Here is a 21,505-nt window from a genome sequence, read left to right on the forward strand (position 1 = left end):
TGGTAGGAGCCATATTAAAACCAAATAAGAGCATTTCTTTAGTAGTTAGTAAAACCATATCAAAATTTCATAACAATTGATCAACAATAACTATAAAGTCACCACACGAAAACCAAGTGCATATGGACCACGACACGGACGCCGCCGACGTTGACGCCGCTGTCAGCTCCATACCAATGTACACTGTTTTGCGGTGAAACAATTACACTAAATATATACATATATATATATAGGCAAATTCAGGGTTTGGGAACGCTTCATTTTCAATTCCCTAAAAATCCTGTCAATTACTCTTCCTTAGGACCAACTTAGTAGTGTGTGATTTGCATAGAATTTACATCTATAAGGTCTTTGTTTTTACATTAGTCCTAATTAAACAGTTCTCTAGGAAAAGAGAATAAAACTGCATAATGGAGAAAAAATCCCCACTTACTGACGTGTACTCAACAGATAACATTTGAAATTCTTATGAAACAAAATTACAATACTGGCATATGAAGGACTTACAGGCTAAATCCATCGATACTGACTCACAGTTAACACTTCAAAATCAATATTTCAACTAAATCTTGTATCAAATAATTTTATCTAATTCTAAATAGTTATATACATTTGTAGCCTGGAAAATGTTTCCTTGGTCAAAAACTGTATACTGTAGTGCTTATTTTGCAGCTGTATAAAATATATCCAGAGGTACTGCCAGTATCATTTGGTCTCAGAACCAACGTAACGTGTATGTACATTCAGCATTTCAAAACACTGTCATAGGCCTTTTCTTTAGAATCTCTATTTCATTAAATCCTTAAAATCTTCACAATTTAATAAAACTTAATTACTTTTACGCGTGTAGTATTAATGTCTTGTTATCAGGGGCGGATCCAGGATTTTAGATGGGGGGGGGGGCACATTTGAATTTCGCAAAATTTTTTTAAATATTCCCACACGGAAGAGATGAGAATCACTGTACCCTAGGTTAGCACGTTATTTACAATTATCTACATATGCATACGGAAAGATGTTTATACATAAAATAAAATATGTAAGTTTGTTTTATATATTTGTGAACCCAGTTAAATGTGAATTTCAAATATTAGCATAGTGGTATTGGTCACAGACGCTCAGACTGCACTTTGTTTGACTGGTGGTTACATGAATTTAGGAACTCCTGCATCCCCAGTCATTGGTGTATTTCGCGCAGTGACATAATTTGGTTGAAACAGTATAACTGGACCTCTGTACCCCAGGGTCCAACATTTCATTCTGACACTTCCGGTTAAATATTCAGTGATATATTTGACAAGTTATCCGTATCAACGACAAGAATACAGGGTATACCTATTCAACATTAAGTGACAGTGATGCGATACAGATTATACCTAATCAGCATTAAGTGACAGTTATACTGGGAATCTCTGTATCCCAGGATCCCCAACTTCCAGTTTAATAAACAAATAATTCTTTAAATTTCCATTGAACAGTTCTTGCATCTTTTCAATTTCAAGTATTGATTTTTTATTATTTTGAAAATTCAATATACAATTTAAAATTTACGAAATAATCAATAGGATTTGGCAACAAGAACTCGTATAAACAGCTGGGGACACGTTGTTCAACTATTAAATTGCAAGTCCGGAAAAATTCAACAAAATAATAAACAGGAGATGGGCATTCCACTATTTCAAGTATTTAACCACTGTTCTAAATAAATCGTTTATCATGATGTTATGTAATTAATACTATAACAATAAAGTTGAAAATGATAGCACTTTCCGTATATCCGTTACACCCTTCGTTTCGTTCTTGGCTATCGTTTGGGATCTCTCCGGGCCGGCGTAAAGCATCAAAGCGTTTACACAGTCCCCGGGCATAGTCAAACCCGTGAATGTGTGTCATTGTGTTTTCAGGGAAATTAGTCATGTGACTATGTTCAATCATTAAATTCATTAAAATTAACGCATTATCACGTCATTTAATGTCACTACATCGTTGTACAGCTTACAGCAGCATTTGCTGAATCTTTGACCCAGCAAAATACTTTTTGGGATAAAAGCAACACTTTCCAGTGCAAGTAAGACAGATATTGGTGCATGCCAGTGAATTGATGAAAAATTTCCAAGGCCGAAAAAAACAATGTTATGTTTCCGAGCACTATTCTAAAATTTAGTAGGGTCGGTAGATAGCATCCACCTAAGTCAGGGTTTTGAGTCCACCCTAGATAAGAATTTTGATTTTCATTTGATATGTTTGAAATTTAATAAGTCATAAAGATACAATGAAAACCAAATATGCAAAGACTTAACATGTAATAGACTTAGTCCACAGCCTAATCCTCGGCGCATGAGTATTTTTTTGTTTTGACGGAGGTGGTAAAATAGAAAAAAAATATATCGAATTCCAAAAAGGATTATCTACGACCAAGAGCACACTCATGACAGGTGTGTTTTCAATTTTCTTCTTTTTTTCTGAAAGACAATCGGCAGAATTTTTACGTTATTTTTTTTCTTCGAAATTTCAAATAAAAACTTATGAGTAGGGGGTCTGAAGGAGGGTCAGTAGGGTGACCGGAAACATTTTTGCAGGCCTAAACGGATGGTCTAATTATTATTACAGTAGTGCTAGAGATTGTTTGGCAAGCTTTTCCCGACTTGGCTTGGGGTATGAAAGAACGGAATTCCAATCTCTTACATCAATTGTCTATAAATATACAAATGAAGATTCTAAAGAAAAGTTAATGATACACGTTATGTTGGTTCTGAAACAAATGATACTGGCAGTGCCTCTTGATATATTTCATACAGCTGCAAGCCAAGTACATGTATACAGTTTTTGTCTAAGGAAAAATTTTTCAGGCTGCAAATGTATGTGACAATTTAGAATTAGATAAAATTGTTTGATACAAGATTTAGTTGAAATATTGATTTTGAAATGTTAACTGTGAGTCAGTACCGATGGATTTAGCCTTAAAGTCTTTTATATATCGGTAATGTATTATTGTTTCATAAGAATTTAGAATGTTTTTCGATTAAGTACATAATTGTAGGTGGGACATTTTTCCACTAATATGCAGTTTTATTCTCCTTTGCCCGATAACTGTTTAACTAGCACTAATATAAAAACAAAGATATCATAGATGTTAATTCTTAGCAAATCATACACTACTAATTTGGCCCTAAGGTTGAAAAATGGTGGTGACAGCGACGTCATCGTCAAAGGCGTCCGTGTCGTCGTCGTCCATATTCACTTGATTTTCGTGCGATGACTTTATGGTTATGGTTGATTAATTGTTATGAAGTTTTGATATAATGTTACTACTATTAATGATTGCTCCTGTTTATTTTTTTAGTTTATGGCCCCTACCATTTAAAATTATCAACATGACATAGCAAGTTCAACACATCCATGCAAATACACCTTCAAGGAGGAATATGTATATGACATGTTTTATGGTTGTGGCAAGTCATTTGGCATTGGAATTTGTCCCCCATTTATAATATCAGTAGATCTTAAGTGACACGTGTTTATGGCAAGCCAAAGTGGACAAAAATGAGCATTTTCTTATATTAAAAAATTAGTTTTCAATATTACAAATTCATTTTCTAATATTACAAATCAGATTTCTTATATCACAAAACACTTTTTTTAATAGTAAAAAATCATTTTTAATATTAAAAATTCAATTGAATTTCTATTATTAAAAAACTGTTTTGGAATATTAGAAATTGATTTTCTAATATTGGAAAATCATTTTGTAATATTAGAAAATCATTTTGTAAATAATATTAATATTGCAAAGTGATTTTCTAATGTTACAAATTCATTTTCTAATATTACAAATTCACTTTTCTAATATTACAAATTCACTTTGTAATGTTACAAAATGTGTGATATTTTATAATATTACTAAATCTATGGCAAGCCAAAGTGGACAAAAATCAATATTTTGTAATATTAGAAAACAAATTTTTAATATTACAAAATCGTTTTTTAATATTAGAAAATATTTTTTATTATTATAAATTCATTTTGTAATGTTAAAAAATTCATTTTCTAATATTACAAAATCCTGATATTATATTTTGTAATATCGAAAAAATGAATTTGTAATATTAGAAAATGAATTTCTAATATTAAAAAAGCACTGTGCAATATAGAAAAGTCAATCACATTTTTAATATTACAAAATAATTTTCTAATATTACAAATATAAGAAAATCAATTTCTAATATTAAAAAATCATTTTTGAAGTAATTGAAATGCGTGGAGCTTCTGCATTTGTTGCAGGATTTCTACAACTGAGAGTGAATATATTGAGAGTTTTGGTTTGCCAGCTAATATATACTTACAGTTGTATCAATTTAAACCACTTCGAGGGGAAAATGACAAAAAATTTCAGATATAAGCTATTGCTTGTATGAAGACTAGACTATCCTCAGTGAGACGACACCACTTTTTTCGAAGATTACATAGAATTATTTCATTGTGTTCTGTCATGTAAGATTAAACTGTTACATAAAGTAAATTAAATTCATATTCTAAGATTTAAATTGTTCAATGAAAATATCGATTTCATCCCTTTTTTACGGAATGTTACTCCTCAATAATTCTATGCTACTGCATGACAAGTGCACCAGTACCAGGGACCCTGCCAGTACAGAGGGTAATACGAACATGTTTGTTTTATTGCTTTTTGATAATATTATTTATTATGTTTCGTGCTGAAGCTTGTCTTCTAAATCATTTTTTTTTATTATTTTTACTGACCAATAAAAAAAATATACGTACCAGAATAGCTCCCTTAAACTCTTCTAGGGTCACCTATTATATACTGCGTATTGTGTAAAATTCTCAATGTAAATTGTTTTATTTCAAAATCCGTAAGATAACAAAAATCAATTATATTTCAATTAAAAAATCGAAGTCATACACCTGCATGTCAATTGCAAGTCATACCTGTGTGACGGGTCGCGAAACCATGTAAAGATAAAAGAAGCCACCCATAGTCTACCGGGCTTGTTTATTAATATAACCCAGCGACAAAGAAAGTACGAAACACAAAGTGTCACTATTTTAGCTGTACCCTCCTATTCAAGTTCTAAAAATAGTTTATCCACCACGTGGGGCTGTATGCCTACCAAATATGAAAAGCTGACAGAAAACAGCTTAAATCTTTTTACTTTCTAAACATGATCATTGCACCCATGCACAGATCAGTGAACCACTCTGCATCATACATCCAAGCTATTTTCGAAGATGAATTAATATTTTCGGGCACGTGTATACATTTCCAATGTACCCAAAGAAATTGAGAACCAATGAAGTAGCATTTCCATATATGGTAATTGAGCGTTACTTCCGGTTTTCATTCATGAATATTGAATAGGTCGTCGTGGAAACACAAATAAATCATTCAACTTTATTTAGCGCTAACCTGATGAGAGAAAACGTTTGTTACACCCGTATCTAAACATACTACAATAAATGTTTATGAAATATTTTTTGTGTCACGTCTCCTTTAGCCCAATACGTAACACTCATCGGTGCTGACCATCGACTGCACCGAGACCTTGATTACTGAGGACATTTCTCTATCTCCTATATTCATATGCCGAAACTTAAAAGTTGACTCAGGGTCAGTGCGCATTTATTTTGAATTTATTATCTATACATGTAATTATGATCGTTAAATAACTATACTTAACTTCCGCTCTATATGAAAGCATATAGTACAACAATGATTGAAAAATAAATCGTGAATTGAAGATATTTTTTATTTTTTCAAATGTCTGCTTATGAATACTAAGTTCCTGATATATTCAAATGAATGCACGAAATATACTGCGAACTAGTCACAGAAAATTTTCACAGCAAACAGATTTTTTAATTGCACGTTTCTGATGTGGGTTTGCATCAGTCATTCATTCATGCATATTTGACCAAAAATCCCGACTTTCCCTTGATCTATTTGGAAGCTTTGGGGATGAAGGGTATCAGGCAATATGTTCACGCTTGATTTAAGTATTTTAGTCCCTAGAACATTTTATCATTGTCGTATTGTAAATCTATATATATGGAGCCCTTAAGCAATTAAAGTAGAGAATACGACCTACGAGATCTTAACGTATAACTAATATATTCCCGAAACAAATAAATTTCAACTTTGGAAGTAGTAAAAGTTACGAATTTTACAAGGAAATTTTGTGTTCGAGAGTATTCAAGGGAATCATGATTCGAGCCGAAATCAAAGGAATATAATCCAAGGAGAAAGACTGGACAGTGAAAACAGACAAACACAACAAAGAACATGAAATAACTAAAATAACAAAATACAAAGAAACAAAAGTAAATGAGCAACTCAGACTACACTGAAAAACTGGGGGCATGGACTAGGTGCATCGGTAGGATTAGCGACCTCTGCTTTTCTAGAAACACCCACCGAGATTCTTATAAAATGTCAAGTCGAGACGAAAGCGGAAAGGGAAAACTAAGACACGGTAAACAAATCGGTCTTCATGGTGCAGTTGGATTCACCGTAACGATCCTCGAGTTCAAGATGACGACCATAAAATTTATGTAGTGATGGCTTAAATATAGCAACGTAACCCTGTTCCAGAGGTCTAACTGTAAGAAGTATAGCACGGTACAAAAAGTCTGCGTAGTTACGGAAAGCTATGGCATAACGTATTAGGTGTGATATGAAAACTCAAAACGTAGGCGCTGGAGGGATGTTGCCATAGATAAAATAAAAGTTGACAGTACGGAATGAGAAGTCATTTAGTCGTATAGTTTTCTTTTTTTTCTTTTACCACCAATCTTTAAATATAGGTCAAGATATGAGGCTGACTTCATAGTGTTTGTAGTATCCTTTATCTCAAGTTCTTTGGGATAGATTCGATGCATAAAATCCTCGAAACTAGGATTGTTTAAAAATAGTCATCTATTTGAAAATTTTCAAAGTTGTTTACTGGAATAAGGTTTACCTGTTTAAAGTACATAAGTCAATAATACGAAAAAAAAATTGGTTTAAAAACGCTCAATAATTTCAATATGATATCCACACTGTTATAGCACGTATTTTTAGTAATATAAGAAAGTGTCATTTTACTGTAAACACAGTGAAGCCATTCATCTTAAGTTTTAAGGTGCATTCACTTAGGAAAATTATTTCTTTTTTTAAATCAACAAGATGACTTGTACTTATTATGCGACAAGTTATTGGATAAGGGAGCTAGGTACTGAAATGCCGTATGGCTGCAACGATAACATTAAAGGCGTTTGACATCTGTCAAGTCCTCAATGCAGTGAAGTTGATGTTATATGTCTTTTAACACTGATTCTAAGACTAAACGTCCTCATGGTCCAAAATTATTCCACCAACATAATGCTCGCAACCCATCGGAGTCAATACCATAAGAAATCTTTGACGACCCTTTTTCGAAACTACAACAGCCTTTTGGGTTACATCAAATTCGTACTAATCTCTTCTCGTTGCCTGTTGATATTCTAAAGAACCTTCGTGCTTTGGCACTTGACACAGGAGGCATCCAAGTACAGATTGGCGAGTATTGTTTGTAATGAGGCTTCTTTTCGACTTTTCTGAACCTGTCCGATCGGAGCCACTTCATGTCAACAACAGCAAATTTCTGCACATTCCATTTGAACAAAAAGATATACCGTAAATGCAATTAACATGAAAGGGAGTGGTGAAAGAAATACGCCATACTTCAAAAATCAATCTGTCCCTATAGACCCTTTTGTGCTAACAATGAGTCAATGAGCATGCGTGGAGTATGCTCCATACAGTCGCGCCTCGATTTGTCGAACTCGGAAGAGTCGAAATCTCGGATAACTCGAACTTATTTCAAAGTCCTAGCAAAACTCTTACTCCAATACAATTTTACCTCAGATGACTCGAACCTCGGATAACTCGAACATTTTTTTGCCTGGTCCCTTCGACTTTGACTTAACGAGGTTCGACTGAATATACTTCCGCGAGGAAAATTCTGTTGTTCTACCCAAGACCTACCTTGCGGAAGTATATTGGGCATGGTCACAAACACAAGCTTACCACAAATGGCTTTATTGTCTCCTAGTCACAGAATTACCCGTAACAAGCGTTGCAGGACCAAAAAGTAAGGACGTACATCGATAATCTTCTGACTTGTGACTGTTCCAAATCTTAGCTTGTTTACAACCCCTCTTGTTATGTCATCACGGAGATATCACTTTTCGGAGATTCTCACTTTGAATAACGTTCAAATCAGATCTGAACATTATTCAAATTGGGAATCTCCGGCAAGTGGTATCTCACGACCCGAAGTTCAGAGAACTGGTACCATAATTTCAAATAATCATTATGGACGCAGTTGAACTTTATGCGACAGTGTGGATAAAGAGAGGAGAGGTACATGAACCAGAACTTGGCTCACTGTCAAACTGAAAAAAAAACAACAAAAAAAACCAGTTAAGTCTTTGGTACAACGTCGCATTAACAACCTCAAACACTGTATGCATTATCGACCTAAATTAGTATTCAAGGACGTAGACGCTATAAAATGTCTCTCCAATTTTCATGAGAAATATATTGTTGTCCTTACGGACAAAGCCTCTAACAACATTGCTTTTGTATTTGTATAGCGCATTACTACGCATGCCTAATGAAAGAGCTAGGAATAAACGATAATGCAAATTATCTTACATACAAACACAGTACATGTACGTTCAACAAAAATGAAATCCTAGCTAACCGCGAGTCCTTTATGGCCTCATTGAATATTCCTTCAAGCGAGAAGTCTGAAGACTTACCTTATTTGTACTAAATCCCCAAAGTACATGAAAATCCATACAAACAAAGGTATATATCAGGTTCATCTACTTGGTTAACAAAAATGCTGTCTGTACGGCTCACCAAAATTGTGTCCGCAGTGAAGAAAGGACAACAAAAGAACTGTTTACTCGAGTAGTGGTATTTAAAATTCGATGTGGATTCTGAAAAAACTCTTAAGATTTTTAAGACAATCTTAAATCTCGCTCCTTCATTAAACTTAACAGCATTAAAACTTTAGATTTTTCGGCATTACAACCTTGCCCAATGATAAATTGAAATCACCCACAAAGCATTTAACTGCAAGAATAGTAATTACCACAAATTTGTTGTTTTAAGCTAGGATTCTACATATTTAACAAATACTAAAAGACAAAATTGTTACAAACAGAAACAGGTGATCAATATTGTAGAGTTTCTCCTCGACAACATATATGTCATTTTTGGAGGGACAAAGATAAGTATCGGCATTCCAAATGCCGATCTGTTTATTTATTCTTATTAATTGGAATTCCTTTAAAATCTTGTGAAAGACAAAAAGGTTAAAGATGCTAGATCCTTCAATTCCGCATAACGATATTTTGACGATGTTAATAATTTTCTCTATTAATAATCCGAAAATTGGAGAATGGTGAAAGAGACTACTGACACAGATGCCTACGCATCATCTCGAATATGACCAATCGGAACACCTCAGCCTTTCTAGTTACACAAAAGAAAAACCTCGGAGGCACTGGGCGGATGGATCTGTCCGGAATTTGACCGATCCGATCCTAAATTTGACATTTACACTGGTTGAATTTTTTACTATTACTTTTTTTCTTAGCTCCTCGCTTCGCGCCAAAATTCTTGGAAGAGTTGTTGTTCCTTATATCTAGCGCTTTCCAACATTTTTTAGCGCCACCTGGTGGATAGACTACAATTCCGGCAATTTTTTCAGGAAGAAATTCTTTCTGCATCCGAGGTTATTTTTAGTGTATAGCGAAAATGACCGAGTAGTTCCGATTGGAAATTGACGACAGTAGTCACCTCGGTACAAAAATGCATAACAAACGAGCCGATTTGAATTTTAAAATCATAAATTTCCTTTTCTTGTGCAGTAATATACTAGCTAGATTCCCCTGCATACGGCGTTTATATTTCTCAGTTGATTGAATGATTGATTGTTGGGGTTTAACGTCCGAGCAGCAATATCTCAGCTATATTGAGACGATGAACATGAAATGGATGATAAATGAACATGAAATGATGATGAAATGAAAAATGGGATGGGACACAAGGATAATAGGGTCGACAAATTTTGATTGCCACTAGAAAAAGGGAGGGATGTGTAAGATCGGGCAATTTAGCCTCCTGCGGCGGAGCGCAAAGGTTCCTACTCCTATCGAATACCACAGCAGGGTTCTTTAACATGCAAAGAATGAGGCATCTTTCCCAACACGGTGCAAACTTATGGTATGCGATCAGGTTTTCCGTATTGTAGCCTGACAACCCCAGCATGTAACACGCCAGGGGAACTCAATTCCACCACTTGGGGAACACAACCCAGTTGCTCTGTAGGCAGAGCGCCTAGCCCCCTGCTAGGTTTCTGAGCACTATTGAGTCGCCTTTTACGACAAGCTTAGCGCTGCTGCAAGCCTATTCTTTTAACACCCGGACCTGCACGTGGCTATTTCTCAGTTGTAAAGGTATGTTTTGTATGTATGATTTTAGTTACTTTATGTTCTTTGTTGTGTATGTCTGTTTTCCATGTCTGGTCTTTGTCCCTGGATTACATTCTTTTGATTACCGCTATAACCTTGGTTCCCTTGATTACTCCTCCCCTACTAGCTACTTTTCTGACTTCTTCGAAAAGACCGTTGACTTAGATGTACCCGTCACAATGTCAAGCGAGAGAAATTAAGAATATGACACCGCTGAGAGTGCGTTCCATACAAGACACTGAAATCTCAAACATCCAAGGGTAAGATTACGAGGCTATATGAACAGATCGATGATATAAGTCAAGTACTACAACTTGATCGTGAATGCAGGACGTTAAGGATCGTTAAGGAATCTGTTAGAATGCTTTAATCCAGAACCATTACTTGATTTAGTATACAAATATAAAAAGAAAACAATCGTATGAAATGTTAAGTGTACATATGTTTAATATTATGCTGTAATGTAGTGTATGTTATGCAGTAGAGGAAGTCTAACATCTTGTTCATGATCCAATTGTCCTTTTTCATATTCCGACGTTAGCGTCGTTTTTTTTTTTTTTAAAGATTTTTTGCAAAGGGGGGTAACTTTCTACAAATTTATCATCCGACAAACTGGTTTATTGTCAAATTGGAGCAATGGACAGCAGACTTCAAATTCAAATATTCTATTTATTAGAGCCGCCTTGTTTCAAACCATTCCAGTTAGTTTCCAATAAAAATGTTAACAGTTTTCCCTTTCCCCAATGGCAATGAGACGCCAACCAGGTTGTTGGGTGTTGGTGGGTTACGTCCCTTTGAAAAACTAGCTAAAATGGCTTGCATTCCGTAAATATGAAAAACGGCTATTGCCGATGTTGTACTGACCATAAAACTAAATTGAAACAGAAGCCAATTTATCTTTTGTAGTTGTACACTAAATCAAGTAAATGGTTCATGATTCAAAAAATTCTTAAGTGCCTCCTTCACGATCATTGTAAGTATAATTCTGTAATTTTTATAAAGTGTATCAAAATAAAAAAACAAAAATGATATTAGATACAAGATCTTGAATGTTATTCCTCAGTAAGAAATGTAATTGTTAATCTTAATTGGCTACAAAATTGTAAAAATCTTATCCAAACGGCGAAGCGTTTGCCTTTGGCATTTGCTGACGGACCGATTATCAAAATCAATGAAACATTACTTCATAGTCTTTGTAAATAGTGATCATTTTGTCAGACACTCCTGCTTTGTTTGTAAAAAACTAGCGGTTTTGCTATAATTATTGAAAAAATAACAAAAATGAACTGAAAACCTCCTAATTAGTGGTTTGTGATCTTTAACATCATCCAATCACGATCAAGTTGTAGTACTTAACTTCTATAATTATTGATCTATTTACGTTCATATCCCTCCCTTGACGCGGTGTAGAGACAGGCTTCTGCACCAAGGCTACAAAGAAACATGTATCATATGCTGCCTAAAAAGGTTTTATTTCCGATATCCATATCTTATCAAAAATATTCTCTTCTGATAAACAGATTATAGATGATGGATTTTCATAATGTCTACAGAGTAATTTTCTGCAGTTTTTACCGCGATTTCATCTTGAATATGATGCACCTTCTCCATAAAGTTCAAGATATTTTGAAACTCGTGACTTGGATTGACATAGTTTTTGTTGTGCTTAATTCTTTTTTTTATTTTCACTTATTTATTGTTCGTATCTTTTGTAGTGTTTTGACTACTGATTTAACCGATTTTGATTGGTGTTCAATTTGTGTTAAAACATACCGAAAATAAGAACCGAAATGGAAGCGGGAAATTAAGCCGCTATAAAAACTGGTTTCACCCACCTTTCATTTTGAAATACCAGTACAGAGTCAGGACCATTTTGGTAGTTTCCAACTTTTCGTTTTTACTATGATATTGCCATTTGTTATTCGGACTTCCCTTTCGACTGTTTGACAATTAGGCCTACCTATATTGTATCAGTTCGGTAATTTTGTTATTACCCTTCATTTACAGTTTATAATCTACTTATGCGACTCAGTGTTGAATGTTAAAATTCACACTTAAGTTAAAGAAGATTTGTATAAGATTAACTTCAGATGATAAGACCCTTTATTTTTACAAATGCGTTTCAGACTCCTTTGATTGGTTAGGGGGTTGGTAACAAGGATCTCTATGGAATTAAATCACAATCTTACTTCTCATTAAAAATGGTTGTGAATGACAATATGGGTTAAGACCCTGAAGATTTTTGGAATTGGTAGAGCAAACCTTAGCCAAATGTTGATCAACATATTTATTGCATTTATACTGTTATATCATGATATTAGTCGTGCTGATGTTGTTGTTTTTGTTTGTTGTTGTTTTTTTTTTTTTTTGTTATTTTGGTTTGTGTTTGTGTTTGTGTTTTTTGTTTTGGTTAGCAACAGCATTGTGTATTTTTTACTTTGACTACTACGAGTAGATTAACTGACCATCGTTAACCGCTCACCATACATGACAGATTTTATTGAAATCCCCCAATAAAACTATGATTTAATGATTTAAATTATGGGATTGTCTTGTTTATGTATTACTTTTTGGACAAGTTCAGTGCTTACTCATATCTCGGAACGCACTAATTTTATTATACGGTATATCCGGTGCCTTTTGTCATACATCAGATAAAAACTAGGGCAATTGTATTACGTTTTATGAATGTTCAAACTGAATTCTTCTAGTCGGTATTTTTCATTAAATGTATGTCAAGATTTTATATTTATGAACTCATCTTTTATTTATAAAACAATGATGAACGCGGGGACTTTATCAATATCCTACCAAGACATAGTTTCTGTCCTGTGCATCCGTCTGGCTATCATAGCTTGAGTTATTTGTTATTTTCTTACATGTTAATTTCATAAACCACAGTAAATTTCATTTATGCATTACACTATGCAGGGAACATTCAGAATTTCCTCATAATTTAAGTACCAGTCCATATAAAATTCAGACACTGCCAATGGTAAAGTGATTCACGATGCAGAAAAACCCACCAATGTAGTTTTTTTTTCAGTCTACATATGCTATATTTTCACATAACGACAATCTTTACTGCATTCAGATCTGCACTTTTGAGAAAATCACACATTCATCTCCCACTAAAATCAAATCAAGAACAATAATTCTGGCAAAGTGCAAATTTCGTGTACAATCCATATACTTTTTTTATCTTAAAGCGTAAAACCAAATGAAAAACAGACTGGTTATGTGATCAGTAACTGTTTCTGAACAAGAAATAAAACCGAGTTCGGTGGGTTTTTTGACATGCATGAATCATCTTCTGTCTGATTCTTAGACTGACTGCTACTTTACTCATTGTTGGCTGTATTTTCCTTTGAGTCAGTCAATGCATGGCTTCAAAGCGTAATCAAGGGAACCAAGGTTATAGCGGTAATCAAAAGAATGTAATCCAGGGACAAAGACCAGACATGGAAAACAGACATACACAACAAAGAACATAAAGTAACTAAAATCATACATACAAAGTAACAAAAGCAAATGAGCAACTCGGACTCCACTAAAAACTGGGAGCGTGGACCAGGTGCAACGGTAGAGTAAGCGTCCTCTGCTTTTCTAGAAACATCCGCCGAGTTGCTCATAAAAAGTCAAGTCCGGGGTAGACAAACGAGGAAAGGAAAACTATGACCCGTTGAATAAATCAGTTTTCATGGTGCAGATGGATACACCTTAACGATCCACGAGTTCATGATGACGACCATAAAACTTCTTCTGTAGTGATGACTTCAATCTTGTAGCAACATAACCCTGTTCCAGAAGCCTATTTGTTGGAGTTCTAGCGCGATACAAAAAGTCTGCGTATTCAAGAATTGGCATGTTTCTTCGCCCCCTTCTTTACCACTGACAAGCTACAGTACCTTTTCATCTTACTTTTGTACACAAACGTTTTTAAGAAAAAAATACAAAAGTTTTATATCCTTGAAGAATTTGCTTTACTTAAGATGAGTGTACATGCATAATTATTTATTGGCTGCACTAAATCATATTTCTGCAATAGTAAACATTGTTTCCAGCTCAACTTTCAAAGTGTTTCCACCCAGTCTTTAAACTTGGTCTCATATTAGTTTGCATACCTTTCGTCAAAGAGATATGAATACTAGAAAATAAAAAAAAATATAACAAAATTAATTGGGCAAGTATATGTGTAATCTACGCTTGTATTGTTTTGTTTTGTTTCGTTCCGTTTTCGTTTGTATGTCTTGCATAATATCTGCAACACTGAAGCTCAATTAATTCGAGACAAGTACGATGACCTAAGTTATTCCAAAGTATGGTCATGAGAAAAAAATCTAAATCTAGAGATACAATTTTAGGTGATCAACCTTTAATACTTTTAAGGTTTATTATGTAACGTCTGTGAGGTTTATATTAAAATTTGGAAATTTTGAAAATCTTTATAATAAACATGTGTAGTGTGATATGCTATACAGGAGAATGAGGTGCATCAAATGTGTTATACGCACGCAATTGAAGTTACAGTAAAAACTTCTTTAATATTTTTCTCGTGGTAGCATATCAGAATCTTGGAGGGGGGAAGCATGGTCTCCATTGTGTATTTTATATAGTTTACATATTGGACGGGTTATTATATATAATTTAAAACCATGCAAGGAGTACATTTATAGACTATCAATTTAAAATACCTTTAATCCTTCGCCGATCAACCTTTAACCGCTGAACTAATTTTATTGTCCTGAAAAGGAGAAGATACTTGTATAAACTATCATATGGGCAGGTAAAACCTGGACACAAAACTGTTTAAGGGCTACTTATTTTACATATTCAATATGCTTGCCAGTTTCATTTCAAGATGAGTATGAGACAATGAAAAATGCGAAAATCCCGCTTACTCATAAAGTGCCTCCTATACTGACAACTTAATAAAGATTTTCAACAAAGCTTTTATGTCGGTCAAAAGCTCAATAGAGCTTATGTTTATTATTATGTATTTCATGCCGACTCTAAATAAAACTTATTTATTATTTATTTATCTATTTATTTATTTATAGCGAAGACTCAATTACACCTTTTTACGAATTTGGTGAAATGTAGATTAAAGTTAATTAATTCCTAATAAGTTCAAACATCTACCATGCTTTAAAATCCATGTAATCCAAGGAAACATCTAGTGATACATAATTTATTTACCCTGTCGAGTTGATGATTGTGTTGATACAAGTTTGTTTATTTCCATTGTAAGCTTCATTGCCACAGCACAACAAGTTCTTCAAAACACCATTTCTGTATAGTCGGTCTCCACAACACAAGTCTATACATCGATTATACTGCTGACTACAACAAGACGGATCATTTCCTCTGCCGTCTAAGGTGTTAAAAACAGAAAGGAAATATAACTTTAACACAGACGAAGCAAAAGACTACAAGTGATATGCCGGTAATCACTTCTTACGAATTTCGGAAGAAATTTGAATGAAAATTTATATTCTGTTTCTTCAAATGATTCACCTACGAGATTTAATGTGGAATAAGGCAGTAACCATGTTTGTTTTTTTTAACTCTACGTCTTATCTTAAGATGATCATAAGACATGGGCCTGTTCAACGAGGGAATTTTAGACTAAGATGTGTCTTAGGGCGTTCTTGGGATATATATGCATCTTAGTCCCAAGTCTGATTATCCAAGATGTCGTAAGAAAAGAAATCTCATTTATTTTGGTCTTAAAGTTGGGACATCTAATTAATAGTCTTATGATCATCTTAATATAAGACGCGGAGTTAGAATATTTTAAATGAAGAGAAATTAGTTTTAATGCAAATTCCTTCCCAAATTTTTGTTTTGGTGGCATTTATGATAGTGTCCTGAACAAGACGGCTTCATTTCCTCAACCCCATATAATAGAATCTGAAGTATCTCGATAAATTTAAATACATTTTTTCTAATAATCGCAAAATATGTTGAATAATATATGTAAATGCATACATAATGTTGGAGTTATTGCCCTTTTTCAACGATTTTTGCTATTTTTAATGTTATTTCTTTCAAAAATCTCCTTCTCTGACACTAGTTGGCCAATTGAAACCAAACTGGTATGAATGTTCCTTGGGGTATCCTGCATAGAACTGATGTGGGGATTTTTGATCGTCAAAAAACATGGCAGCCGTTACTAAAAATAGATCATAGCGGTCAGAGCAGTTTTTCGCATATATCTCCAAAACCGTAAGGTTTACCCAAGTTCTTTCAATCTTTCAAAAGATCTTGGACATAATCTAAGTAGAAGTGTATCAATCTTTATGAAATTAGACAACAAGCTGCCACACCACAAACAAAGAATGCTGAGATTGATCTTGTAGGTTGTAACTTTGACAGTCCTATAGAGGACCAGAAGCAAGCATTTTCATGGTGTCCGGATAAGAACTTGAGTAATTGTTAATGGATTTCTTTGCAATTTTACTACAATGTGTTATACTTCTAAAAAAGGCTTGTTTTGATTTTTTGGGGTTGTGAATTAAAACGTTTAGGAATGAGTGGCCAAACACAAACATTTAGGTCATGTCTAGATAGTAACTCGCCAACCTCGATATTAAGAATATGAGAAATGTCATTACCAAGTCGTTGTCGATGTAGACTTTATAGTTCATCAGTTTGATGGGATGTCTCCTCCACTGCCTGATATCGTATCTGTTCAGTTTGGTGTGTATGTGGTTACATGAATGACATGCTAGTGAAAAAAATAATTCCCTATTTCAAATTTTATCCCCATTCTCAGGGAAATGAGTGTACCTTCCCTTATTAGGCTTGACATGATTCGGTTAAAACTATACCTTTGATACGAAGATCATACAATTTACCCCCATGGCAACATTTCTCTGATATGTTATACTTCTGTCCATCACATCTATATATGCCTGATAATGGAAAAAATCACAATAAATAATTCTTTAAAAAGCTTGATACCGTATTATAGTGTTTATTGTTCTGGATTTGCTTGAAAGGCTGATTCTAAATATTAGAAACAGCAATATCAAATACTGTTAAATAGTAAATTTACAACAAACAAAAACAAACAAAATCAAAAAACAAATACAAATACAAAAATAAAAAACAAAACAAAACAAAACCAAACACATATGTTTTACTTAATTGCTTTGTTTTGTTTTGTAATATTTTTTCAATAATGATAAATGCGATGTCAGATAATGATCGGTTTTTGCTTTTTGTCCCTATTAACTCTTTATTCGCGCAAAAACGCCCAATTTCATCACCGACACATGCAACTGGATTAAGTGTCGAACATGCACAAACACGCAAATTTAGATAAATACACAAAACATAAACAGCTAATAAATCAAAACACATGTCCAGTCCAATATATGCTTTGAAACCTTTGCAGGTGTAGATTATGGTTACAGCCATATTGTTTTTCTTCTGTGTCCCTTTTCATCCACGCTTTTCAAGAACTTATTGGTATATCTATGTGTATACCTCAACTCAAAACATTTATTGGTCTATAAAACTACACTTTAATGATTATCTCGTCGTGACACTGTATTAATATTTCAAACCTCTTCTTTAACAACTGTAGCTATAGAAATGGTTTGGATTGTCAGACTCAAAATTTTAATAAATCAAGAGATAGTTTTAAATATTGTTTCAACCTAAAGTAGGGCTCATGAAACTGCCCATTTGTATATTCGGTTCACGACTAATATTCAATGTAAAACAAATATTTACCAATAAAATAGCACAAAGATAATATTTATTTTTGGAGCTAATAAAAAAAAATCCGTAGCAATTATTCTGTAAATGAAATGTAAACTTTTTGCGGCGGGAACTTTAATTTCTTGAAACGAACACTGATTTTTTGTGCATCTAGCTCACTGTCCAGTGACTTCCTTGAATAGTCATGGTTGCTATGGACTTTTGCGCAAATAAGATCTGTCGTTAGGGAAAATTAGTTTGCCCTTGACCCATAACTCATCAAACCATATAAAGTATAGTTATATTATTTTAGGCTTTGCTAATGAGGAATTCTATCTCGTGCAAATTTTATCATAATAAGGGTCACGCATATAAATTCGGCTATCCGTCGTTGAAATAACTGATTTTATGCTATTACTTAATTTGAATAGGCTTTAGCGCTGATGAAAAAGTAACTGGCATGATTCATTTTGTCAAAGCGCGTGCATGTATTACTGAGAAATCACTCCGTTAACGATGCACCACCATGATGCTGTGCGTGGTGTCTCGGTAACCAGGACTACGCCAGTCTTCCTTCTGAAAAAACTTAATAATTGCATGTTAGATTGAACTCGTATATATTTTAAACCTTAAGATGTAATATTATGTCAAGGTGTTTTCTTTAGAACATGATAAAATTCAGAACACCCGATCTGCGCTGCGTTTGAAGGCAAACAACCACTTCCGATTTACGCTCAGTACGGTAGAAAAATTAAGCGACATTCATGTTTCAGACATCCATTCAGAATGGGGCTATTGCTGATACTGTTATCTTTGGCCATTGCATTTTAACATTTACTTCTGTAAAATTTGCGGTTGTGTTAGGGATACCATGCTGTCATCATCGTCATCGTCCATAGACATTTAGTGTATAACTATGAAATTGTTTCACAAAGTACTAATCGCAGCCATATCACCAAAGAAAGGCTGGGATTGATTTTGAAGGTTGTGACTATTAGTGCATGGATCGCTTTGAAATTGTATAATTAAGTGTTGTATCCCAAAAATAAAGGCTGGGATCGATTTCGTTTTTATTTATTTTATTTTTTTTTTTGTGGGGACATGATTGACTAAAATTAACAAATCAGGAATAGGAGACTAGAAAGGGACAACTTCGATCCATTGAACTTCTTTTTTTTGTGTCAAGTTTTTAATCACAATAAAAATTCTGAGCTAGAACAAGCTTGGATGTTGTTTTGGCAACTCCCCTGCGGTAGTGTCAAGTCGGGCCCTGCGAATAAGTTTATTCATTATTAGCCATGAGCTCGACTCTTTATTGATTTATTTGGTTTCTGATTCTTTAAAACGAATTTCTCACATGAAGTTGAGCTCTATCTGTTAGCATGTTGCTTTACACAGTCATATAAATGTATCGCAAAAAAAAAACAACACATTTTTAAATTGAAAATGTAAGATGAAATACGGTTTAACGCGAAAGCACTTATCTTGTAAAGTTAATTGCTTTATAATTTTTTTTTCTTCAAATTTTGATCGGTGGCCATCTTGGAATGGCGGTCATTTTTTTTTAATTTCAATCTGGTCAATTCATTGCCCACATAGTAACCTGTTTTTGATATTTCAAAACCAAGTAAGAACTAGCTACGATATTTTTCTATTTTCTGAAGATATTTTTAAAATGTTTGAACGGTGGCCATTTTGAAATGGCAGCCATGTTGGATTTCCTATTTTTATGCGACGTTTAGTTGTATTTCATACGCCATTACAGGTGAGTTGCACGGAAAAGGCAGAGAAATTATTAAGAAAAAAAAAGAAGTAAAAACAATATGTTTCCACAACGTAATACAAGTGCTTTGGTTTTACGGAAGCCTTTTATGGCCATACCATTTACTTTTTATACTTTATAACAGATGATTAATTTGTTATAATAGATTATTAATTTGATACAAGTTAGTAATTTGATGTAACAAGTTAGTAATTTAATAATACAGATTACTAATTTGATATAACATATTACTAATTTGATATAACAGATAACTAATTTGATACAACAAATTATTTATTTGGCATAACAAGTTAGTAATTTTGGTATAATATATATTTATTTGATATAACAAATAACTACTTTGATACAACAGTTCAATTATTGACTGTTACATTACGTATCAATGCGCATGTTTTCGTATACATACGGCTATATACAGTTGAAGTAACAAACCTCCAACAAATTATGGTCGCGATCACGAACTTTTTTGATAAATATGTTGACTTCTCGACCATGAGGAAAGACTCGCTTCCTGTATGTCATAGTTTTCCTCTTATTTACGACACTATATGAGCAACCCCTTGGTCGTTTCATGAAAACAGAGGACGTTTACATTACTAGTGCACCTGGTTCATGCTGGTTTATTTAGTGGTCTGGAAGGGTGTATTTGATATAGAGGCCTTTTAATTTTAAATTTTGTGATGGACTCTATGATTAGGAAATAAAATACATCAAATTTTCCAATGTTTGTCTTTTTTTTCACTTTTGATGCTCATTACGCGATTGACATCACAGTCGGGAGTCTTTATATTTGTTTGTTTCATGTAAAATCCTTGACGGCTAATGAATTGAGGTGGCCACACCAAAACAATAGAAGAGGACTCGATCGGGGTATTGGTATACTTTTCATGAAATAATAAATGATGCACTTTTTTTCTTATATATTTTTAGTATTATTGTTAAATGCTGCATCTACACAGGAACTATATAATACAAGTAATATAAAGTCCGTGTTCTACAATACCAAATCACGTGTGATTGGTCTCAAAAGCAAATACAAGTCAGTAATTTATTATTTTATATCTAATTAGTAATTTGTTACAACAAATTCTTAACTTGTTATATCATATTACTAACTTGTTATATCATATTACTAACCTGTTATATCAAATTAATAATCTGTTATAACAATTTATAAAAAAGTAAATTACTTGGTTGTTTTATTTCCAATTTTGTTTATTCCGTCTTTGTCTATTGACTAGTATCTAATCAAATAGCGAATATGCGGTTATCTTTAACATTTAGCTACGTGCTTACCTGACATGGAACAATTCACAACGTAAAGAAAGCACAGTGCTAGACATGATGTTTCCAAATACTTTCCCATCACGAGCGGTGTGAAAGTATTCAACGAAAAACTTTCTTTTATACCTCTATGTGCATGCACGCTTCCAAATAAGCATGTGAGTCATATCTCAGTCAGAAAATTAAAACCATTCAAATGTCACT

The 21,505-nt window shown here is 33.7% G+C and overlaps 1 protein-coding gene across 1 annotated transcript; it reads right to left on the bottom strand.

Annotated features, from left to right (window-relative positions):
- Positions 1–14,483: 14,483 nt before the first annotated feature.
- LOC148624334 (uncharacterized) lies at positions 14,484–21,505 on the bottom strand. Its single transcript, XM_088567051.1, has 5 exons — positions 21,314–21,505; positions 17,358–17,441; positions 15,724–15,898; positions 15,219–15,268; positions 14,484–14,671 (listed from the first exon to the last, which is right to left on the bottom strand). The coding sequence occupies exons 1-5, from the start codon at positions 21,381–21,383 to the stop codon at positions 14,655–14,657; spliced, it is 396 nt and encodes a 131-aa protein (XP_088423177.1). The 5' UTR covers positions 21,384–21,505; the 3' UTR covers positions 14,484–14,654.

The sequence above is a fragment of the Perna viridis genome, chromosome 2 (genome assembly GCF_037379345.1).
Source record: "Perna viridis isolate PV_CMFRI_1.1 ecotype Kerala chromosome 2, ASM3737934v1, whole genome shotgun sequence".
Classification (NCBI taxonomy): Eukaryota; Metazoa; Mollusca; class Bivalvia; order Mytilida; family Mytilidae; genus Perna; species Perna viridis.